The 25,496-nt window shown below is 34.0% G+C and overlaps 1 protein-coding gene and 1 long non-coding RNA gene across 4 annotated transcripts in view; one reads left to right on the top strand and one right to left on the bottom strand.

Annotated features, from left to right (window-relative positions):
• Window positions 1–24,651, top strand: part of LOC148619050 (uncharacterized) — a 196,677-nt gene extending 172,026 nt beyond the window's left edge. The window contains exon 3 of the long non-coding RNA XR_015921521.1: window positions 24,586–24,651. This is a non-coding gene — a long non-coding RNA (uncharacterized LOC148619050). The remainder of the gene's footprint in view (window positions 1–24,585) is intronic.
• On the bottom strand, window positions 11–18,353 carry LOC148619051 (bifunctional arginine demethylase and lysyl-hydroxylase psr-1-like). 3 transcript variants are annotated; one of them, XM_088578582.1, is made up of 10 exons: window positions 18,277–18,353; window positions 17,520–17,586; window positions 15,819–16,144; window positions 12,422–12,597; window positions 10,955–11,070; window positions 10,231–10,369; window positions 8,996–9,202; window positions 7,646–7,793; window positions 7,092–7,246; window positions 11–3,283 (listed from the first exon to the last, which is right to left on the bottom strand). In XM_088578582.1, the coding sequence occupies exons 3-10, from the start codon at window positions 16,139–16,141 to the stop codon at window positions 3,069–3,071; spliced, it is 1,479 nt and encodes a 492-aa protein (XP_088434708.1). In that variant the 5' UTR covers window positions 16,142–16,144; window positions 17,520–17,586; window positions 18,277–18,353; the 3' UTR covers window positions 11–3,068. The 3 variants fall into 3 exon arrangements, with proteins under 3 accessions (XP_088434708.1, XP_088434709.1, XP_088434710.1); XM_088578583.1 differs by lacking the exon at window positions 17,520–17,586 and having other exon boundaries at window positions 18,277–18,351; XM_088578584.1 differs by lacking the exon at window positions 17,520–17,586 and having other exon boundaries at window positions 18,265–18,320.
• Window positions 24,652–25,496: the final 845 nt, after the last annotated feature.

Below are 25,496 nucleotides of genomic sequence, written 5' to 3'. Positions count from 1 at the left end.
TTCAATCTCATCAGGCTAAGATAATTTATTTCCATTTCATTGTATGAAGTATCTGCATGGCCTAAGGTTAGAATATTTATTTTCAGGAGGCCTGGTATGGCCCAGAATTAGAAACATATAAAATATAATATAATATATTAATGTCTCTGCCAGAATATTTTCATTTTTTTCGAGGCCAGGAAACTATTGAATGATTTCAAAATCTGTTAGCACTCCCCCACATAATCAAATGGTCATCCCCTAGCTTACACAATAAGACATGTTATTTTGTAGTGTAGAAAATGAAGAAATGGTGAGGTAGAAGATCCGATAGAGAAATTAAATGGCTTCATAGAGCTCAGCTTGATACATAGTCATTAGTCAAACTTGTATCAGTTGGAACACTTAAAGATCTTAATTTCAATTGTGATTCAATATGCTTGGCCAAGATTCTGACCAGAAGGAAAGTCACTAAGCTTTTATGTATCTAAATATACATGCACATTCAATTTTCTCAGTAATAAAAACTCAAAATATAAGGATGTATGTGGCTGCCCCATCACTGAATTATATATTTACAAAAAATTAGATGGCAGCAATTTTAAAAGGAATTATAATAAATCTAGGCTCATCTCTTTAATGCTACTTAATTATAAGTCCTCATCCTGAAAAATGTGGTCGCTCACAACAGAAAAAAATCTATGAAAATCAATCTCAACTAAGACTTTATGGTTAAGCATAGACCATTTTCTTCTTTAAGGAGAGAAGAGGCCTGTTGTGTTACAAAAAACTTTTTCTGCAAGTGTGAAAATTATTGATTTTTTTTCTGCAGTGGCCAGAGATAAAAAAAAAATTATTTGTAATTCTACATTGTTCAGTGATGGTGGAAATATTGAATCATAATTTTTCTCTATCCTTAGCTGAGCAAAAAAAATTTTGAATAATTTTATTTTTTTTTCTCAAAATAATGCCAGGCCCCTAACCCATCAGTATAAAAATGGTCAGTGCCTTACCAATACCTAATCTATGTACTTGTTAAATAAAAATCTTTGCCAAGCACAGCATGATACGACAACAGCTAGTTGAACACTGTTCACTTGGGATGAGTATGGACCAAATATTAATTTTTGACACAATTAAACATAGGGACTGACAGTTCATTAATGAACACAGTAACTGGTTTGGATACAATATTACGCAATATTTTAAAATTAAAAAAGTTCAGCTTTCAAGACACTTTCATGGTTTACTTTGTACTCCATAACCTTGAAAAACAGTAAATGATAGAGTAATTTGCAAGCATATTTTTTCAACCCCTTTTTAAGAGGCACAATTTCCAAAAAAAAAGTCATAATAATTAGATGAAACCTTTTTCTTATAACTTTAAAACTGTAAGAGATATCTGAAATCTGATTGGTTAATGCAGGCAGGAAATTCATAAGGAATCCAATAAAAAAAAAATCAAAATTGGACAAAAAATAAGAAAATTATTTTTTTGGGCTGTGTCATTTAAGAATAAAAATTGGATCATCAATAAACTTCTCCAATCAATTCTAATGATTACACCCATTTAGCCCCTTATTTTCAAAAGGGGTGTGGCAAAAATCTTAAAAAACTATTTGGCCTTTTGCAATGTCCCTAGGAACAATGTGTTAAAACTTTAAAAAAAGATCAGATAGGTTTTACTTTAAGTTATTGAAAAAAAAACTATTTAACAAATGTCAACAAAGACAATAATAGGGTGATACCACTATAGGGAGGGAAAAATTGCAGTTGTATAAACAAGAATGGTAAAAATTGAATGAGAAAGAAACCTACATTAATTTTAAATAAATACCTATTTAAAACTTTTGGCCCCTTTTCACAGAATAGTAGGGGCCAGTCAACTTATTTTATATAGCAAGTTTCCTCTAGCAGCAAGTAACAATATGTCAAAATTTTGTGACATTTGGTTGTTGCTGACAGATTTGTAAATAACTTTATACCCTCCACAACTTCGTTGGTCTGGGTATTCGGAGGAGTTGTATTTTCCTCCTGTGACCCCCTTCCAAATAAGTGGATCAGAAAGGACATACAACTCATGGAGGTTGTTCACTTGTGTCAAGTTTTGTTAAGATCAATCCAGCTTTGTAGATAGGTCACGGACAAACTTGATAGAACACAAATCAATACTAAAGATAAGTCTAAAAACTATCTATGTGTAACTTAAGAATCATACATTGATGACATTGTGACATAAGGTAATTAACCTCTTTTGTATATCTATGTTGCCTCTGCAAAAATGTTACTTTCAAAGATTAGAACCTGCTGAAAAAAAACATTTCCCTTCAATTTCACACAAAACAGTATTGAGGCATAAACTTGAATGTGGAAAATGATTTTAGGCAGCTTTTGTTTGTTTGTTGGGGTTTAACGTCCGATCAGCAATATTTCAGCTATTTTCAGACAATGAACATGAAATGGATGATAAAATGAACATGAAATGAAAAAAAAAGGATGGGTCACAAGGATAATAGGGTCGACAAATTTTGATTGCCACTGGAACAAGGGGAAGTGGGTAAGGTCGGGAAATATAGCCTCCTGTGGCGGAGCGCAAAGGTTCCTACTCCTATCGAATACCACAGCAGGGTTCTTTAACGTGCGAGGAACGTGGCATCATTCCCAACACGGTGCACCACTATGGTTTGCGGTCAGGTTTTCTGTATTATAGCCTGACAACCCCAGCATGTAACACGCCAGGGGTACCCCATTCCACCACCTGGGGCACACATCCCAGTTGCTCTGTGGGCAGAGCGCCTAGCCCCCGGCTAGGTTTCTGAGCACTATTTAGTCGCCTTATACGACAAGCTTAACGCTGCTGCAGGCCTATTCTTTTAACACCCGGACCTGCACGGGGCAGCAATATTTATTTCAAAAGATCAATAATAAGTCACAATTCCTTCTTCAATGCAGAGATGATTCACATCTAACTCCTACTGACCCTTGTACACAGTTAACACAGATTTGTCCTTTTCATTTTACCCCATAGTCAAAGAAAAACCAATTAAGCAAGGTAAAAATCATTCTTGAAGAAATTATTTTTTTTTATTTCAAGAGTTGATAAAATCCATTTTGTAATCTGACTCTAAATGATAAAACTGTTGAAGAAGCTCTTTAGATCTTAAGTCCAGTAGAGAATTCACTTCAAGTTCTTTTTTCACCAAGTTTAAGTTGGACTGATCAACAAAATTTGCTGATATAGCCAAGCTAGCTTCTAAGTTTTCTACACGATGAGGGCAACCAGAAGGAACAAACAGCAAATCACCTGCAAATAAAAAATTAACAATAAATAGGCCATAGTGAACAACTGAAATATAATCACAGGTGCTGAAAAAAGCATAGACTTGACAAGTGTGCATTGTTCTCATGCAGCATATATAAGTGTTGACTGGTTGGCTGAGAGTATAGGTAGTTGCTTGTGTAAGCTAACACATTAAAATTCTGGCTCAGCATGTAGGATAGAGCAAGATCTGTTTGATGGATCTGATGTTCTTGTCTTTAGATGTATTAAATGTTATGCCATAATATGTTTTGCCATAATTAATCAATCAATCAACCAAGACAGAATCATAATCTGCATTGAATAATTTGTAACAATATTCTGTACAGACAAGAATTCCATCAAGAGTATCACCATATCATGTGAGTGAAATACCATTAAGGACAATCAAATCCTAGACACAGCATACATTAGTGGCAGATGTCACAGTAAATACATGTAGATTTAAATTAAACTCATCATTATTGGCCTACAAAGTAGAAAGTTTTGAAGATTAAGTACACTGTTCAAATATATTTTTTAGGTTACACTCCTTTACATAGCAAAGAGCTGGCCTACATAAGTAGTTATATAAACAGCAAAGAGATGGCCTACATAAGTAGTTATATAAACAGCAAAGACATGGCATACATGCCCTTTCGGCCAGGTGAGCTAAAAAAGTGTGGAAAACTGTAAATTCACTGAAATTTTCTAAGTCCAAGGGCCATAACTTCTGTCTGTCAAGAATCATTCAACTGTAACCAAAGTCAAACTTACTTAGTCTGACAGACACACACCCAGCATTTCCATGTCCCCTCACAACGCATCCCGGGGGACAATAAATTTAACAAGTTGTCTGACAATTTTGACTCATGAAGAATTTGGTAGGATTTATCATAAGGATCATTTCAGCAATTACAAGTATCTTTCTATCTATTATAGTTTTCAAGATATTGGCTTAAAACAGTAAAAAAAAACACCATTTTTCATCTTTCAAGGGCAATAACTCTTACAAGGAGTTGTTGACCCCTAATTCTAAAACAGTTGAGGCTACAGCCCCTAAAATCAATCCCAACCTTCCTTTTGTGATTAGTAACTGTGTTATAAAATTTCATAAAGAACTGACTAATACTAAAGTTATGGCACAAAAACCAAGTTTCTACAGATGATGCATCACCATACCAGGGGTAGGCACTATTATTGATATTTCATGTTTAGATCATTCAAAACCAAAATGTGCAAGAAACATGAGGCTCACAGGTTAACTTTTTGCCTTTCAAGAGCAATAACTCTAACGAGGAGTTGTCCAACAATTCTGACTCCATGAAGACTTTGGTAGACCTTATCATAAGGATCATTTCATCAACTGAAAGTTCCATTCTAACTATTCTAGTTTTCAAGATATTGGCTGAAAACTGCTAAAAACATATTTTTTTTGCCTTTCAAGGGTAATAACTCTTGCAATGAGTTGTATGACAACTTTGATACTTGGAGACTTTTGTAGGCCTTACAATAAGAATCGTTTCAGCAATTGAAAGTCTCATTCTGTCTATCATAGTTTTCAAGATATCAGCTGAAAACTTAAAAAAAAAAACTTGTCATTTTTCTCTTCTCAAGGGCAATAACTCTTACATGAAGTCGTCTGACAACTTTGATCCCTTGGAGACTTTTGTAGGCCTTATAATAAGGACCATTTCAGCAATTGAAAGATATTAACTAAACCTAAAGGTTTTAGGTTTTGCACAAAACTACTGCCAGACCCCTATGTTCTATTTTAGTAATGACGGCCATTTCTAACTGATAAAAAATCCAGTTATTTTGTTCAGGATACCTTAAAAAACAAAAATACTAACTTTCATTGAATTCTGTACAGTAGTTATTGAGGAGAAGATTTTTGAATATAATAACATCAAAAACAGCAAAACAACGTCCAAAAAGGGCAATAACTACAACATGGGTACACAGATTTTCACCGAAATTTGACCACAGATAGATCTCATCATGCTAAATATTTTTACCAATATCATAATTTGGCTATACCTAATGGTTTTGGGGATACATGCAAAAATCTTCTGACCCCTATGTTCTATTTTTAGTAACGGCTTCCATGTTTTTTACCAGATCAAAAATCCAAACGGTCATTTTGTGGTCTCACTAACCACTACCGGGTCAAATGGCCGCCCCTCTATGTAGTTCCAAAAACACACTGAACTTAGATCTAGGCATTGTAAGTGCATTATTTGTGTGTATTCTGATCAAAAGTTGTCAAAATAAAGCTGAGAATGTGTACTATAAAATCATATTTGTAATTTACCACAAAAGTGTATGAATATTGTTTACACGTGTGAGTAATTTGCCTCCATGCTGTCAGTTAGCAGAAATGGTAAAAATGTGCATTTTCAGTATCATTTATTCAAGTAAATTTTGTGAAGAATTTCTACAATCATTGTACCATTAGCATAATGATTTTCAAAGCCTTATCCTCCATGCTTTGCAATGGTATGCAACTTTAAGATGTCATTTGTCCTGGGAATTCACAGTGAAACTTCAAAAATTACTTTTTTAACATGCAAAGTAATGGAAATGTTAGAAGTGGTTAGTGAGACTTGTGCAGAATACAATCATCATAAGTTTCATGCAAATCTATTCAGTAGTTTCAGGGGAGAAGATGTTTGAAGAAATTGTTAACGACGATGACACGATGGACGCCAAGTGATGGCAATAGTTCACATGGCCTACGGCCAGATGAGCTAAAAAAAAAAACAGATAATCAAGTCTTTATGAATATTGTACATATAAATATTTGGGGTGAAGAAATTGAAATGAAATAGTCTGTAATAATACAATATAATGTACATATTAATAACATGTATTGGAATTGTACTGAAATTGTCCATATGATATGAAATTGTCTATTGTTTAATGTTGATGTAGTGGAAAGTAAAATGAAAATGAAACACTGGAGAATGCACTGATGAAATGAAACACTGGAGAATGCACTGATGAAATGAAACACTGGAGAATACACTGATGAATTGAAACACTGGAGAATACACTGATGAACTGAAACAACAGCTGATTTACTCTGTCAATTAACAATTTAGCTTTCACTATAGTTACTGATCTTCATTATTCCTTATATACATGTATGTTGATTTGTTCCCCATAAAACCACATTCCATGGTCCCTCTCCAAGAAAACTCCAGAAGAATCTTGATTGCAGGATATTTTACGCTAACCATGGATCATTTAAACAAGGAAAGTTTGGTTGTCAGAAAAAAAAACACTAGGGATTTTTATCTAATGGATGCAAAACGTTAATGGAATCAAGTCACTGTTTTCATAATACTGGAAAACTAGAAACTCAAAATTGCCCATGCTTTCAATTGCCATTCTAAATCACACAAAAAGCAATAAGCAAACCCAGTTTGTCTAGCATTGTCAAGGTCACCATAGTTTTACTTTTGGTCCAAGCAACTGAGAAAGTATAAATCCTTGTTTCGATATAATTGGAAAAATTTGATGGTGAAAGTTGTTTTCATTTATAAGATTCTTTCTTTGTTAACTGATTGCAGTAAACAGTACATGTAATTTGTTCAAATTTGTTTGAAAAATGAAATGTGTTGAAGTGAGGCACGCACCAAATCTTGAATCACCTTTTTTCGTGTTTGTTTATAAATTGGGCTGCAAATTTGAAAGTGGAAACAAGTCCCGGTACTCACACACAAAGATTAAAAATATAGATAAATTTAGTATGAGAATTCCCCAAAATACCCACCTATATTTTTAAAATAAATGTCTTAAACAAACTAACCTGGTTCTAATACACATTCTACTGGATGAGTTAGTTGTAACAAAGGGTGTTTCCGAAGATCAGGGACAGATAAATCTGCATCAAACACAGGGTCCAAGCTGTGTTCATATTCAGGATACAAGTAAGGCACATCAGATGTAGGAAAGAAAATCCATCTAGAAATTCAATTTAGCACAGGATTTACAGAATTTGAATGAAAATTCATAAGGTTAAAAAAATGTTTGCTGCAACGGATTAGACATGCTTATATAAAAATTTGTACAAAACATACAACTACTGTATAACAAGAAGTTGCACAGACACAAAAATATAGTAGGCTATACTTTTGTGCATTCTCAGAATTAGCCAAACAAATCACTCAACCAACTAGGAGCAGCTATGCTCCATCACCCATGTAATCAAGTGAGAGCTCACAATTTGTAAATCCTATCAGTGTCTGGGCTGAATTGGCCAAACACGGTTTATAAAAATATAATACAGAAACTTGAAGTTATTCTAACTTATTCTTTCATACATAGTTTACAAAAGTAATTTTACAGCACTGAGTTTTATACCTTTTCTTCCCTTGAAATAATGCCATCCAAAAATTAGAACCAAATGCATCTATATGTAGTTCACTGGTAATCCCAGGAGGAGATAAAAACAAACTAGGCCAGCTGTTTCTGTATAAACTTCCATCTTTAGTCTTTTTCAAGAGATCTCCTAAAATTAAAAAAAAAAAAAATGTGATAGTGTAAATAGTCATGCAGGTGGATAATGCTCTAAATCATCCTGATCTTTGAACAGGTGTAAATTTCAAATCAATTTAAAGTGAATATCGAACAATTATACTTGAAAGTATGTATAAACTAAACAACGACAGCATTTTTCTGCGTGTCTCCGTCATGCAGGTGGATAAGGCTCTAAATCATCCTGATCTTTGAACAGGCTTAAATTTCAAATCAATTTAAAGTGAATATTGAACAATTAATACTTGAAAGTATGTATAAACTAAACATTTACAGCATTTTTCTGAGTGTCTCCCTTCTAGAAACAAATCAGCATGATTTATTCTATTATAAGGGGTAATTCATATTTAATACGTGCTCAGCTTTAGCAGGAGGCTGGCTTTCTTCCATTATATTGACACGTAAAGTCAAGGTCACAAATTACAGCCTAAAATCATCAGGTAGTTTTCAAAACAGACAGACAAGCAAATTTAATTTTTTAATTCATCATTCTTTGCCTTTGGTAGTCTTTTTTTGTCGGAATTTCCTGGTGGGATAGAGGAAAAAAGACAGAGGTAAAAAAAAAAAGATTAAATGAATTCCAATTTATAAAATGAAAAAAAAAACAACTTCAATAAATTCAAACAAAATGAAACTTAAAATATTGGGACATGTAAACTTCATAAACTAGGGTTTTTAAATGACCTTAAACTGCAATACACTGTAAACTACTAATATTCGCGTTAGTAAACTATTGCGAATTTTAGTCAATGGACTGATTCGTGGATACTAATTTTCGTGATAGTGACATCACTGAAAATTAATATTTGCGGATCTACGACTATCTCGTCAAATAAAATACAAATAACAATGAGTTATCTTTCTTTGTCTGGTCATGTCTTCCTATGGATATCCCTCCTATATGACGGGAAACAGCCATTTATTGTATAGTTAACGTTATTGACTTTGTCTATAAACTTTCGCGATTTTCACAGGCTCGCAAAAACCGTGAAAGTTTATATCACATGAAAATTTCTTGATTTAATTCAAGTCAAGATTATAGGCCTGTTTCAGCCATTTTTAATGGGAAATATTAAACTTGACCAAGGATTTTACTCTTTTGACACTTATAGATAACATTTTTAACATTTACTGAGGGCTAAACATTGTGAGATCTTTACAAGTCAGGTCCATTACCTGCAAAGTACTTAGGAATGATCAATTCATCAGCTAGAGGAGGACAATTAATTGGCAAACTCCAATCAAACAAGTATAACTGCTCTGTCAGAGTAGAACCAGTTACACTGTCAATATAAGATGCCACAGACATGGTTTGCCCAGTTTCAAGCTTTGCCCATTCTACCGACTCTCTAACAGGCTTCCTTAGGATTACATTACATTTACCTGCAAAATAACTATACTTAATATCAGACATCTCTGTCTTAAATAGTTAAATAAATTTAAAGGTAGGTATAACAAGAGGCTCTCATGAGCCTGACTTGCTCACCTGGTTCAATTTTGCCTTTTAAGGGCAATAAATTAAACAAGAAGTTGTACAACAATTTTGACTCAAGAAGACTTTGATAGGACTTATCTTAAGGAACATTTCAGCAACTGAAAGTTTCTACCTATCATAATTTTCAAGATATTGGCTGAAAACTGTAAAAAAAAAACAAAAAAAAAACCATCATTTTTCATCTTTCAAGGGCAATAACTCTTACAAGGCATCGTCTGACAACTTTTATTCCTGAAGACTTTTGTAGTGCTAATAATAAGGATCCTTTCAGTAACTGAAAAAAATTGGCTACACCTAACTGTTTTGGAGATATATGAGAAAAACTTTTGTCTGACCCCATGTTCTATTTTTAGTAACAGCAACCATGTTTTTCAATGAATTGAAAATCCCCACATCAGTTCTATGCAGGATACCCCAAGAAACATTCACACCAAGTATGGTTCCAATTGGTCCAGTAGTGTCAGATGAGAAGAATTTGAAAAAATTGTTAACGAAGACGACAAAGAACAATGACAATGCCAAGTAATGGCAAGAGCTCACCTGGCCTTTGGCCAAGTGAGCTACAGAAGAAATAAAAACATGAAATCTTGATTTTGCACAAACTGTGATTGCTCCATTTTTCTATCAATTTTGAATATCTTCCCCCAATACCCAAAACCAGGATCTGTCCCTGAAATTGTACAAATGCTGGGGTTTTTTGTGGGTTGCTTTACATGTATCATAAAAAAGACCACATCTTTGTAAACTATTCTTTTCAGTTTTATTCATCAATTTTCTGAATTCATAAACGACTGAAACAATCCAAAATATAAGTCATTATTATTGCAATAGTTTGGAAGTAAATTGTAAGACTATTTTTTTCCAACAACCTCAACTTTTCATAAAGAATTTATGTAAGTGATTTTTTAAATCAGACCAGCAATGTGCCTAACACGTTCCATATTCCATTCTACAGTAGTAACTTTCTGGCCAGTAATTATGACTGGAGTATGGGAACATTCATAATTCTGGTAAAACTCTTCCACCGACAAGCCTTCCGCAGTTCTTCTCTCTACCTAATGATAACACAATCATAATTACTCTACTGTATTGTAAATAGAAGAGTGCTAAAATTAATTGTAATGCATCTAACAATTCAAAGTTGATGTAGTTAAAATGAGACAGGAAATAAAAGATTTGGTAATGATGTCTTAATTGATCTCCTGTGCAATGATCTATAGTTATTTCAGGTGTTTTTCCTTACTTTCTGTCCTTTTTTGTGAAATTTTCATCGATAGAATGATCTATGATCAGTTTTTCTGACCTTTAGTAGTTGATAATAATATAAGTTATAAGTTTAAAATTGATCGTAAGTTATGATGTCAGAAAACAGAAAAAAGCATTGTGACATCAGTACTTTCAATAAATATAATACATACTACTGTGTGTGCAATCGATCACTGGTGGTAATGTACAACTTCATATAATGCTTTTGCCTTTGGGCAAATAAAAGCTAGTCCTATCTTATACTTTGCCCTTATATGTTTTTTAACTAGGAATAACAAATGTACTACTTTACTAATTTAGGTTGTTAGTTTTATCAACATTTACCCCATAAATCTATTTCACTTTTCAAATCACATTCTGCATAATTGACTTACCTTTCTGAGGATAGGGAACTGTGCATCCCTCTTGATCAATTTCAGACCATTTTCTTGTATTTTTCTTATTCTTGCAATCCTTTCTAGTTTGTGCAGCATCCATTTATATTCTTTCTCTAGACGGACCAACAAGAAACTTTTTTTTTATTTATCAATAAACTTAAGTCTGTTGAGTAATATATAGAGGTAAATAAGTAGAAAATTAGTCATATACCAGACCTTAAAACGAATCTCATCCAAATTAACAATTTCTAAAATTATACTAATATTAACTTAAATGGTTCTTTTAAGCTCTTTAAGCCTGAACCTAAAAAAACATTACAAATCTACCTTAAGTTGCTAATTAAATAAGAATTGTGTTTAAAATAATATGTGTTTGGATACAAAGTGTTTATATACAATTTTCAAAGCAAAGGTAAACAATACCAATATATGATCTCAAAAATCTTAAAATCAAGATGCACGAGAGTGCACAAGCCAAGCTGGGTCCCTATTTTAGAGAAAGAAATATTTTATATATCTTTAATCAATAGGATGCTCATTTACCTGATAAGTAACAAAATCCAAAAGTTCCATTTGCATCGGATGCAAACATTTTGAGTTATCAAACAGAAACTTAATTTTTACAGTTTTTGACAACTGTGACCTTGACTGCAAATGAAATGACCCTAAAAATCAACAATGTTTTCATTTATCTGGTATGTAACAATATCAGAAAGTTTGTTTTCAATCAGATGTAAACTTATTTTAAGTTCTTGTCTAAAATCCTAATTTTTATGCAAAAATGTAATTTCTTTTTTTTTTTTTTGGCATACTTGACCTTGACCAAACTTTTGCCAAAATCAATAGGTATCTCATTTATCTGGCACTTAACAATATCCTAATATTTGGTTTGAATCAGAGGTAAATTTTTAGAGTTATCTTCTGGAAACCTAATTTTTTCGAAAAATTAAGTTTATTGGCTGCTGTAAACTTGACCTTAAAAGAAATTTCTGCAAAATCAATAGAGATCTCACTTACCTTGTATGTAACAATATCATGAAGTTTGATTTGAATCTGATGTAAACTTTTTGAATTTATTATCCAGAAATCTCAATTTTACGGAACAAATTTAAGTTTTTTTGCCACTATGACTCAAAATTAAAAAGAATGTCACTTACCTGTCATGTAAAAATATCACAAAGTTTCGTTTGAATCAGATATAAAATTTTCCAATTATCATCAGTAAACCAATATTGATGCACATGCCCACATGGCCACCATCACCAAACCGAGTTCAACTTCATTGCAACTTGGTTAAAAATAGAAACTGAGAGATTGTATACAAAGCAGGATATAAACAAGAGGCTCCCAGGAGCCTGAATCACTCACCTGGACAATAACAACAGACACCAAGTGATGGCAATAGCTCACATGGCCAGGTGAGCTAAAAAGCATACGATACACAACATCACCATTAATATTTACCATCTGACTGTAAAGACACAGCTAGTTTGATATGATACACAGCTTTCTCTATCTCTTTCTGTCGCTCTAAGAATGAAGCTAGAGCAGCATGTACATCAGCAGTACTATGTCCTTGGTCTAACTTTCTTTGTAATCTATGTATTTCTGATGATATAAACTCTTTTCCAGGAAGAAGGCTGAAAAAAATTCAAAGTGTACAAGTTAAGTCTTTTTTTTAAATGCACAATTAATTATGCTTATTGGCTGCAAACAATATTCATTATGAAAAAAATTGAACTTAAATTGAAACTAATACAGACATAGCTACATATTTCAAGACACTGTCTCATAGGATGTCTGAAAAAATGTCTTGACAATCAACGTAAGAAACAACAGACACAGACAGGCAAAAGACAAACCCTAAAACTAAAGTTTGATAAAGCTTTTGTAGCAAGAGACAATAATAACTGTTTGCATTTAAACCATATCATTAATACACTTTTCCTGGAGACTGAATGTTGTCTAAAAGTAAACAAAATAATAAATAGATAAAATATTCTAGAGAAGTGAAATAAGTTACCACAAAGACTTTCAATTTGGCACCATTAAAAAATACAAAATGACCGCCATTTACAAGATGACTACTAAACAAAAGTTGTATATTTTTATTAGAAAAAATAATGTGTCGTCCTTCAAAAGCGGTTTTGGTAGCCACTGTTGCAATAGGTAATTATTTGAGTGAACAACTGTTATGATGTCTGTTTGCAATTTGATATTGCTCATAGATTTTTCAAATCAAGAAGCAATATTTCTGTGGTTTCCAATAAAATGAGTGGAGTCACACACATGCACACACCCTTGTAAAGTAAAAATTAGCAGAACAAGAAGTGGCAAAGTGTGAGTGACTTTTGTAACAAGATTTAGTATTTAGTATAACTACCCTTTTCTGTGTTGTGTTTAAAATCTTGTATTACTATACAGTACTGTGCAATTGTTCTAATATTTAAGAAATAATTCATTGGTGTTGTACTCATTTAAACATGGGCTGGCTCTTTATATTCAATTATTTTATAGTTAAGGATTGAATGTTTGATTTCTACTGTTCCATCGATGGGTAGAAGTGTTGACCATAGCAAATTTCCAATGAAATGTGCTAGCACATCATGTCTAAAATGTGTGACCAGTCAACACTTTAACATGACTATGAAACATAAACAAGAGGCTCCCAAGAGCCTGAATCGCTCACCTTGTTCGTCTTTCAAAGGCAATAAATTTAACAAAGAGTTGTCCCACAATTTTGACTCAAGAAGACTTTGGTAGGACTATCAAAAGGATTATTTCAGCAATAGAAAGTTTCTTTCTATTATGGTTTTCAAGATATTGGCTGAAAACTGTAAAAATACATCTTTCAAGGGCAATAATTCTTACAAGGAGTCACCTGACAACTTTGATCCCTGAAGACTTTTGAAGGCCTTATAATAAGGGTCATTTCAGCCATAGAAATAATTTTGCAAGACCTACCTGTTTTAAAGATGTGTGAGAAACTACTGTCTGACCACTTTGTTCTATTTTTAGTAACAAAACGACCATGTTTTTCGATGGATCAAAAATTCACACATCAGTTCTATGCAAGATACCCCAAGGAACATTTGCACTCAGTTTGGTTTCAATTGGTCAAGTAGTGTCAGAGAAGAAGATTTTTGAAAGAAATAACATTAAAAATAGCAAAAAAACTTTGAAAAACAGCAGTAACTCCAACATGGCTTAACAGATTACAATGAAAATTTGACCAGATCTCATCATGCTGAACAGTTTAACTTCAACGGAATTTCGCCAAACCTAACGGTTTTGGAGATATATGCGAACAACTACTATCTGGCCTCTTTGTTCTATTTTTAGTAATGGTGGCCATGTTTTTTTGATGCAACAAAAATCCACACATCAGTTCTATGCACAATATCCCAAGGAACATTCTTACCAAGTTTGGTTTTAATTGGTCCAGTAGTGTCAGAGGAGAAGATTTTTGAAAGAATAATATTAAAAATAGCAAAAAATCGTCTAAAAAGGGCAATAACTCCAACATGGCTTGACAGATTAAAATGAAAATTTGACCACAGACAGATCTCAGCGTGTTGAACAATTTTACTCCGTCAGAATTAGGCTAAACCTCACAGTTTTGGAGATATATGCAAAAAACTACTGTCTGACCCCAATGTTCTATTTTTAGTAACAGCGACCATGTTTTTCAACAGATCAGAAATCCCCAGATCATTTCTATGCACGATACTCAAAGGAACATTCATAACAGGTTTGGTATCAATTGGTCAAGTATTGTCAGAGAAGACTTTGTAAAAATTGTTTGATGATGTGTTTCATCCACTCATCAGACATCACATGTAAAGCCTATTGACCTATTATTATAATCCTATTATTAAGGTATTTTAATGATATTCACAGTAAATGTAATTATAGAGTATGTGTAACGAAGCATCAAATGTGAATATAAAAGTCAACCAAAGTGAAAATGGGTACTACACCATACTTAGCATAAATTCAATTTTATTAAAATTAAACTGTTCCATTCAGTTGCAGCATCTAGGATCTAACAACACTCCATTTTACTTTCTGTTCTGGTGACCTTTTTGGTCAGCCAATCAGAATTCATCTTTCATGATTTTGAAAGCATTATTCCAAGAGAAAAACCCAAGGATTCTGAAAAGGTCATCTGAAGGAAGTGTTGTTAAATCCAACAAGCAGTGACTGAATGAAACGACTGATAGATCTTTTTCTGTTCTAATATGACAAAAAGACTATTTCTGCATCTGAATCACCAAGGTGTAGATATATCAAGTAATATATCGTTTGAAGTCTATAGAATATCATATAAGAATCTAACTGCAAGATTTAATATTTGTAGTTACTATTCTGATACTATAAAATTCAAAGTTTAATTCAGAACTAACAATATACTACAATTATGTCTACCATTTTGTACAATTCTATGTCATTTTTTAAATGTCTTTTTAGTTTATACCCAGACTTCTGGAAACAAATAATTCATTGGCCAAGATTGATAAAAAATCAATTGGACTGAAATATTGACAAAACTTTCAAGGATAAACCAAATGTCAGGTACAATTTTTAAAAAATGATGCAAAAGCATTATGTCTCTTAAGTGACTGACTGAATATTTTTAAGCCTGTGGGTTCATATGACTGCATGTCAACTTGCCAGTAAGTTTTAAAGTCTGTCAGCCAATACAATTTCTTTGACATTTATTGAAGTATGACAATGGAGGTCAGTTTATAATTATACAGACTAACTTGTTAGGGCCCCTGCATAATTTGTCTTAATTCAAACCTTGCAAATGTAACTTATTTGTTTTCATATTAATATCATTTACATGTTGTTTAGGTACCTAGCTATCATTTTAATATGTGTGTTAGGATGACAGCCTTTTAAAGAATTAGTTTCTTCACATTGTAATCTGCTGTGATTTCGTCTCCACCACTTAGCTAAGGCTGCTTGAGCCAAACATTCTCTTGTTTCACAGTTTTTCAGTGACTTTTTGCATTCAGATTCATTACGATCTGTTTCACACACACTATGTTTTCTTTTGTGGGACTGACTCAAATCTTCCACATAACTATTGAGAGATTCTGATTCAATGATGGGCCATTCTGTTATCATTTCAATTTTATCATCAGTAGTTTGTGACTGTATTTCCATTCTTTCACACATTCACTACAAAAGAAAAAATAATTATAATTGTTAAACCAGTTTCTGCCCTGTAATGGAAGACTCAGAAGAAAGTTTAAAATCAATAGTTTATCTTATTCTTACATGCTTATTAACTAAATTTTAGCTTTCAAAATTTTCAACAATTTCTTGATGTTGTCGGGTTTCTATATGTGAATCCACCTCCATATTTAATGAGCAACACATAGAAAGTGTTTTGCACATATTATTTTGGTTGCTTTATGTTCTTCATTGTGCATGTCTGGTCTTGGTCCCTGGATTACATTCTTTTGATTTCCACAAGAATCTTGGTTCCCTTGATTACTCTTGCCAGAAGCAGGAGCTCAGTTCACCAATCTGGAGTAACTTATTTCATCAGTTCAGTTTACAATGTAGTCTAAAAACTAAATGTACATTAAAAGGACTAAAATGCAATTTACAGAATACACATGTAATACAGTTACTTTCGATTTGATACTTACAATATCATGTGAAATAACTCAACCAGTGCTTTAGCCAAGATATTCAACATGCTATTGTCAGTATTAAGGATTTTTATAGTAGTCTACTGTATAAATCCAGAGACATAATATACAAGAGATTTGCAACTAGAAGAAAATGCAGCAGGGAATGAGATCTCGTACTTACTTAATCAACAATAACAACTTGACTTTAAATGATCATAACTAAAAAGGTTTTGTGAATATTGAAATAAAACTATCAGTTTCCTATTCTGATATCTTAGCTTCATGTTGCTACTAAAATTTTCTCTCTACCAAAACAAACAAAAAGAAGTATTGATAACAAGTTAGCTACCCTTTGATTTTTATAAAAATGAAAATAATTCATAATTAAATTCATAGTTTTTATTTTAACCTATCACAACTTTTTTGTTTCACAAGATAATTAAATAAAATCTTCAGTTTCCAATTTTAACATCTTCTGCATGTCTGCTACAATTTATTTCAGATCGTTTTATCAAAAGGGGAAAAAGTGGTTTAATATTCAATCGGAAAGGTCAGCGAATCTCATACTCTACCATGTGATAATTTTATTGATTAACTGGCTAATAAACAAGTTTCTTATGTCTGTTTATTATACTGTATGCCTCTGATAAATCCTTGTCAGTGTCAAAATTGAAAGTAACTACTATTCTATATCTATCCTGCAAAGTAATTCCCCCTTGGCCATTCTTTTTTCAACAGACGACTTTCACACTCGCAATTTATGCCAGACCTGGTGAAAACTGGTTTACGGTTTTATACTAGACAAGGAAAGGATATTGGATTCGAAGGCTACAGTCATGTGGAAATATGTCTTTGAACATCAAAATATCTGAAATGATTCTGTATAAAATATGAATAATTTAAAAATTCCTCACACTGGCTCCCACTGTCATGTCACCAATCCCACACCTGCTGACCCCAGTTGACCTTGATATAACTTTTCTGGAATGGAAGTGAATGTGGAAGTCATCTATTGTGCCAATATATGTGCTAATATAAATATTATATAGCCTAGCTGGTCGAGTGGTCTATTGCGCTGGACTTTGTGCAGGTGGTGTTGCTATAGATGTCACAGCAATAATAGTTCGAGTCCCACAGATGGAATGACCAAGAATATATATATATATTGGCACATAAATTCCAAACGATGTCAGAACTGTCAAATTTGTGAAGCAAATTTTTGGAAGTTCCCTCCGAGGGATTCAAACTCATCCCTCTGTGATATATATATAATTATAGGGTTCGTAATTCTCATTCTAGTTTCAGTTTCCTTTCTGGAAATTCCGACCTAGAACAGATTTGAAATCCAGAGACCAATCTGCATTTTATTGTTTACTTCTGGGAAAATGAAACGCTGCATCACAATGCAAAATGTTCTATTTTATGCTTTACTTTACATTTTTATCATGTAAAACTAGATCTTTGTCATTTTTTATCAGTATTCCTAAACGAAAAGATAATTTGCTTTTAACAGTTTACAGATTCTAAATTATTTCAACACGGTCTTGTGTCTGTAGAAAATTTGATCTGTCTGGTTCCCAAAAACATTAAATGGAGGAAAAAAACAATGAATGGAGTTGTAGAAAGACAAATGAGTCTTTTTTTTCAAAAATACATAACCTAAAACCTTACGGCTACTTAAGCTCTGCAAAACTGGCTTTTTGTTCGATGATGAGAGCCATATCTACAGGGGACTGAAACATTGAATAAGACGATACATTTATCGCTCCTTTTTCAAGCATTGTTTGTTTGTTTGTTTGTTGGGGTTTAACGTCCGAGCAGCAATATTTCAGCTATATTCAGACGATGAACATGAAATTGATGATAAAATGAACATGAAATGATGACGAAATGAAAAAGGGATGGGACACAAGGACAATGGGGTCGACAAATTTTGATTGCCACTGGAAATAGGGAGAGGTGGGTAGGGTCGGGCAATTTAGCCTCCTATGGCGGAGCCTTATGGTTCCTACTCCGGGAGAATACCAAAGTAGGTTTCTTTAACGTGCGAGGAACGTGGCATCTTTCCCAAGACGGTGCACCACTATGATTTGCGGTCAGGTTTTCCGCACTATAGCCTGACAACCCCAGCATGTAACATGCCAGGGGTACCCCATTCCACCACCTGGGGCACACATCCCAGTTGCTCTGTGGGCAGAGCGCCTAGCCCCCGGCTAGGTTTCTGAGCACTATATAGTCGCCTTTTACGACAAGCTTAGCGCTGCTGCAGGCCTATTCTTTTGACACCCGGACCTGCACGGGGCTTTTTTCATTGAAGCATAGCCCTGAATTTAAAAATACAGAAATACAGACGTGTTTAAATACAGATTTGTGATGTAGACTATTTACCTTAAAAACCCTCTGGTGACTATTGACTTGTGTTTTACCACACAGACTGCTTTCCGTTTGTTTTTCCCCCAGCTTTAGTTCTACAGTCAGTTGAGCTACAGGGGCTTGCTTCCACTACCAGATATGCAGCCCCACTACTATAGCTAACTGAGGGTGTTTTTAACGTCATTGACTACCCTGTCGGGTCTGGCAAGGACGGTTCTATATAACCACAGCGGCTTGCTCCCACCATATAGTCTAGGGTATCAACATGTAAATAATTCATCTATTTATTGATATTAATAAATCATTTATGCACATGCTGATAAATATTTATTAACATGCTAACAAATATTTATTAACATGTTATTAAATATTTATTGATATCAATAAATGGGGAATAAATTCCACAACGACTTGCCGCTGTGGAATTTATTCTCTTATCTTAATAGCTTCTCTTAATTCAAATTGCTGTGGTAGAATATATGAATGGGTATGTATTTTGCACTGCAAAATATATGAATGGGACGGATTTTCTTGATAGACAAATATATGAATGTTTTTTTTCAGCTCCAGTTTTACCCCCGTACCCAAAACTAATCAAGTGACGACCCCCGCCCTCGGTGATATACTAGGGGGTCTGCATATTTGATAGTGGGAGCAAGCGCCTGTGGTTCAGCACTGGTTCTTGAAAGTCGACTTAATGGATACATGTAGTCGAAATGAGTCTGTGATTGCAGTGGTAAACCCTCCTGTTCTTGAAAATTTGGTTAATTTGTGAAGGAGAGTTGTGCACAACGGGCGACAATTTGATTCGTGGCGACACCTTTTGGAAAAGTAAACAGCCTGACCCAAGGAAATTTGCCAGACCCTCTTAGAATCAAATGGTCGTCCTTTAAATGAGCAAATGATAGCCTGAATTTGTATAAGGACCGGAATCCCCTTTTAACAATTTCTGGACTCGTCCCTTTTGTTTCCCTTTCGACAATGTTTAAGGACCAGAATCCCTTTTTAACAAATATCTGGACTCGTCCCATTTGTTTACTTTTTGACAGTGTTTGTTTCCACTTTTGATATTAGGCTTGCTCCAAAGTAGACTATGAAATATGCATCCCGAATGCTGTTGAAACTGCTATAATAAGGTATCTGTGATCAGGGTTGCCAAGTGTGATTGTGGGGTATTTGGTGCACGGGTAATCGTGACATTTTTAAATACCATCACAGGTCGTCAAGGATACAAGTAACTAAAGATAAAAAGGATGGTTTATCAATGCTTTTACTGAAAATAAAAAAAAATATTTCACCTTTTTTAAGACTTTTTCAAGGGTGTCTTTTTGTGATTGAATTTATTTTATTAGAATTTGATAACAACTGTTCTTCGTCGAAATCCGTTATCCATTTAAAAACTAAATATAAATGCATATTTGTGTGGGTGCCTTATTTTCCTTTAATGCTTAGGTAGACCATGAATACAGATTATTGGCTGTACTTAGAGGGTCTGATCCCAACGTATATCATCTTTGTGGTGCGTCTTTTGGGGTCTGTGTGATGAATATCCGGAATGAAACGACACCACAGGGTTCGTAATTCTCGTTCTAGTTTCAGTTTCCTTTCTGGAAATTCCGACCTAGAACGTATTGAAATCCGGAGACCAATCCAATTGTAGTTATTCAGAATATTGTGAAAATGCAACCGCTCTTCATTATAACATGCACTGAAACATCTGATTTTGTAAAGGAATCACAAAATAATACACACTGAAATGAAACTCCATTCTACTCTGTTAATAAAAAAAATTGTTCCCCAATTTTATTCGAATTCTAAAGACATTTGTAAGTAACCGTGGGACGCGTGGACGGACGATCAGATACAGTAGTATGTCAACCAAAGACAGACCTATAAAACAGAATTGTCGAATAAGAGCTAATGATTGTTTACAAATGCTACTAAAATCTGTTCATTAAAATTCTTGATGTTATACACAACATTATTTTCCACAGGAAAAATATACGCACAAGTTCTTATGATCTGGTGTTTAGAATCCATCAAAAAGTTGTCGTTTATACTTAGGCATATTACTGAAAAAGTTAAAGGGAGGTTTAGAAAATATATTAAAGTAAATGTAGAAGGGCTGATATTACTATTTAAAATGCATATGGAACCGAGGTTTTGTTTTTGAAATGGATCGTTGTATATGCATGTTACCTAATGTATTCAAATCAAAAATATTTTTAAATTGTATAATTATTTTTAAACAAATATGCACTACATATAAACTTAAAATAGGTTTATGGTATAATATGCATCCTTCAAACAGAGCTAGTTTTCCTTTATTCCATTGTGTTTTAGAGACGATACTTAGTATTTACTTACTTCTACAAGGCGGACCGAATATTTTCTTGGAATAAGGTTTCAACTATTTGACCTTAAACATTTATTGTATTGTTAACAAGTTCTAAACATGAAGTTCTTAGAATAATTACAATAAATGTATCTCGGAACTAGTCGCTTTCACGCAATACTTTTAAATAAGGACATGTTAACTTGTGTGCGTCCTATACTTGTTTCTGTGTGTTGTAAATAACGGTTGTATATGGATGTTTGGGTAATCATACTTGGAAGCGAACAATAGATATGTACTGGAAGGAAAATCAAGAGAACCAGGATAAAAAAAAAAACATAATGTAGGGATAACGACTAGACGAACAAATTTGTGACAGTCGATGAGCATATGAGATATATACTTCAGAGAGGTAGGGCATGGAGATGAACAAAGGAAGTGTATATTGACTATGTTCATCGGACAGCCCGCAGGTAACACGAAAGCGTCAATAGATACACAGCAAAGAATTTGCAATAACCAAATAAAACGCACATAATAAATAAGCAATATGTCTATTTATCAAACTGCAATATTCAATGGAGGAAAATGACCACGGTAATTGGAAATGTTCCACAATGCAGTATAGATAAAAATTCACATAACATAATGTATGAACTGTTACTAAGTACTTAAATATCAGTGACTAACTATAATCGTAACCTTCTACCTCACCCTATGTTTTTGACCATCTTTTCATAAACTGATCATTGAATTTTTTCTGACATATATGACTAAGTAATAAGCACCTTAGTGTTTCATTATGGAGGGCGCATGGATCGACTTGACCTACTAGGTACCTGTATTAGTTGAGAGTTGTTCTTTCACTACTTTATTTGGTGTTTTATTTAAAACATCTCAAAAATAGACTACGAAATTCGGGTTCTCCATGTGATCTCATACTCAGTGACTTGAATTTGGTCTTGGTACAAACAAAGGAGTTGGTTAAGAAGGTGTTTGCGAGGGTGAAAGTGTTTCGGGGGAAAATACTAATCAACGCTGAAGTTAAGTAAAACCCTTTTAGGTGTAACCGTCTGTTTCAGTGTTCTTAAGGCTTTCGAAGACACGTCAAATTTCAAAGTTGGTTGTTGTAAGTCCAAATATGTCACAATAGAAGCATCACAGAAGCATATTATAATCCCGAAGAATTTTCTTTGGATCCGGTGTTTTAACAGGAATGTATGGTCGCAAAAAATCCCATTTCTCAATGTCATCCAGCCAGACGATATTATACTTTTACTGATCGAATTGACGTACCTCAAAATATACTGTCCGATTTTAAAGGAAATTTTAATACGGACAAAATCCTAATTAGCCGTGGTTGTGCATTTCTTTGTTGTGATAGACGTTCGCCTATATAGATGTGGCAATTACAAAAAGCCTCTTCACTGACCTCGAGGGTTTCGCTCCATGTTGTATGAGGTTGGTATTTTCCTGGTGTCATTGGAATGACACATATTTTAGATGATAACGTGTACTATCTGTATGTGAAATATTTCTGTACTGAAGTATTGGTCGTTGAAATGCATTAATATTGAGATCACATTCAGGACCGGTGTAATCAGATATCAGTCGTTTGACTGTTTTCAGATCTACAATTTCTACATGGAAATGCCAACGAAGACAAGCGATGATGAATTCCCCAGTCATACAGGAAGTGAGTGGTGATTGTAAATTCAGGCCCGACATTAGATGCTAGTATACGTGGGCTGAGATAACCCCCGTGTATACCCCCACTCATCAACCAAAATATGATTTTCCCATTTACGAATCTTTTTTGTTGCCAAAAAATAAACCGAAGCATTTTTGTATTTTTTGCTACTTTTTAAACCTCGTTGAGTCAAAAATATTTTTTTTTTTTTAAGTTTTTTGATTCTACGAACTTCTTCTTGCTACAGAACGAGGTAAACTGACATATGTATTATCATCATATAACCCAGTATCTTAGCTTTACAATGGTACTAAGAAAGTTGCGGTAACACTTAGGGTTTTACGGTAAAATGGAAAAAATATACCCCTACCCCGCCGAAAAATCGCTTGAATTAACATTTTATACGTCAAAACCCCTAAAGTATTAATACTTCAGTAAAAATGGCTTATTTGGTATTTTCTGTTTAGCATTATCACAAATTATACTTCTGTTTTGTTTTTTTTTTTCAATTTTGGCGAATTTCGTAGTCAGAATTATCAAAACATGCAAAAATCGGGATTTTCGATTTTTCGGTCATAAGTCACATAAATTCGAGCTCCACAAGTTATTAATCAACTATAACATCTCAAATTTGGTATCATTCGATAGATAATTAAATTTTCTACACACATAAACCACGAAAAACTAATTTTCAAAAAAGGATTTTCCAAAAATGTTAAAAATATTACCCCTACCCCTAGAAAACTGGTCTCAGTATCAAACATAATTCTCATTCACAGCATACTGACATTGAAGAACTCATATTTTAGGCATTCATAATTAAGATAATGATGTACCCAACACATCTGATCTATTCAGGCACTTAGATTTTCCTTTTGGTGTGACAATTACTATAAAATCGGAAAAAGGAGAATTTTCAGAATTTCAGAATTTTCTTCTATATCACCCGATATTGTCTTTTTTCAGAATACCGTAGTTTAAATAAGCTTTCGTGTGATACGGTAAATCAATATAGTGTCTTAGCTTCAGATTAAGCCCAAGTAATAAATATTTGAACTTTTCCAAGTCAAGTTAGGTGGAAAATTGCCACCCCTACCCATGATAAAAAATGCCTCAACATGAACTAAAATGTTAATTTTTGGCATATAAACGCTGTACAATAGTCATGTTGGGTACTATTGTTTTAATTATCGATGTGATGAATACTAATGTAATGGTGAGATTATGGCAAGCCAGATTCTATCATACTCATACGAGATTCCGCTAGATGCGTAAATCTACTGCCCACAAATTATACTTGCCAACCTGTGCGGCAGCAAAACGGTTCATCACAATGGCATTCGAAATAGCGTTTATAGAAGAGCCCGAAGCCAATACCAGTTTCGACCAGTCAGTAACTAGACAGGTTGGTTTGTTCGCGTGGAAAAGAGTGCATAGAGTATGAGTCTACTAAAATGGTGTACCAGGTTTCAACAATGCTTGGAATGGTAGCATTCGTTCGGCCATCCCGAAAGCATATGAAATTTGGTTAAAATGTCCGAACCGTGTTCGTACATAAGAGAATTTGCTCGGAATAGAAAAGGTTTGTTTGTTTGTTTGTTTGTTGGGGTTTAACGTCCGAGCAGCAATATTTCAGCTATATTCAGACGATGAACATGAAATTGATGATAAAATGAACATGAAATGATGATGAAATGAAAAAGGGATGGGACACAAGGACGATGGGGTCGACAAATTTTGATTGCCACTGGAAATAGGGAGAGGTGGGTAGGGTCGGGCAATTTAGCCTCCTGTGGCGGAGCCCTATGGTTTATACTCCGATCGAATACCACAGTAGGGTTCTTTAACGTGCGAGGAACGTGGCATCTTTCCTAACACGTTGCACCACTATGGTTTGCGGTCAGGTTTTCCGTATTATAGCCTGACAACCCCAGCATGTAACACACCAGGGGTACCCTATTCCACCACCTGGTGCACACATTCCAGTTGCTCTGTGGGCAGAGCGCCCTAGCCCCCGGCTAAGGTTCTGAGCACTATTTAGTCGCCTTTTACGACAAGCTTAGCGCTGCTGCAGGCCTATTCTTTTAACACCCGGACCTGCACAGGGCGGAATAGAAAAGGTAAAAATGCATGGGCTGTAGATATTTTCTGTAAGGACAAACATTTTTGGAAGTAATCTCAAACTCAGCACACTCAACAGATTCTTTTGTCCAAAGACGAACTCATTCGAGTTGAGGGTGATTCCATGACATTCAAGTCTTTGAAAAAGCTATCCTCATTTGTATCTGCACCAGGCAGAACATTATCCTCACATATTTGTTTTGTTTGGTACATTGGCAACGATTTCATAATAAGTCTTATGTACCAATTTCCTTAAGCAATGCATTTTTAATGTGCAGTTTTATAACGGTATGAGTCCTTTGGTAAGATAAATATGGTAAGATTATCTATATTTACGTGTACATTGAGATTCATTTATTCCATTCATAAGTT

The sequence above is a fragment of the Perna viridis genome, chromosome 4 (assembly GCF_037379345.1).
Source record: "Perna viridis isolate PV_CMFRI_1.1 ecotype Kerala chromosome 4, ASM3737934v1, whole genome shotgun sequence".
Lineage (NCBI taxonomy): Eukaryota > Metazoa > Mollusca > Bivalvia > Mytilida > Mytilidae > Perna > Perna viridis.
The sequence above is the reverse complement of the archived record's forward strand: the minus strand, read 5'-3'. Positions and strand labels throughout refer to the sequence as shown.

Bases quoted from the DNA above. Each gene is read 5' to 3' on its own strand.
- LOC148619051 (XM_088578582.1), bottom strand. From the start codon at position 16,141: ATGTGTGAAAGAATGGAAATACAGTCACAAACTACTGATGATAAAATT. The intron at 11,071-12,421 runs GTAAATATTAAT...TGGTCCGTCTAG, and splicing joins TGTGTCTTTACAGTCAGATG to AGAAAGAATATAAATGGATG. The intron at 10,370-10,954 runs GTAAGTCAATTA...TGTTATCATTAG, and splicing joins AGTTCCCTATCCTCAGAAAG to GTAGAGAGAAGAACTGCGGA.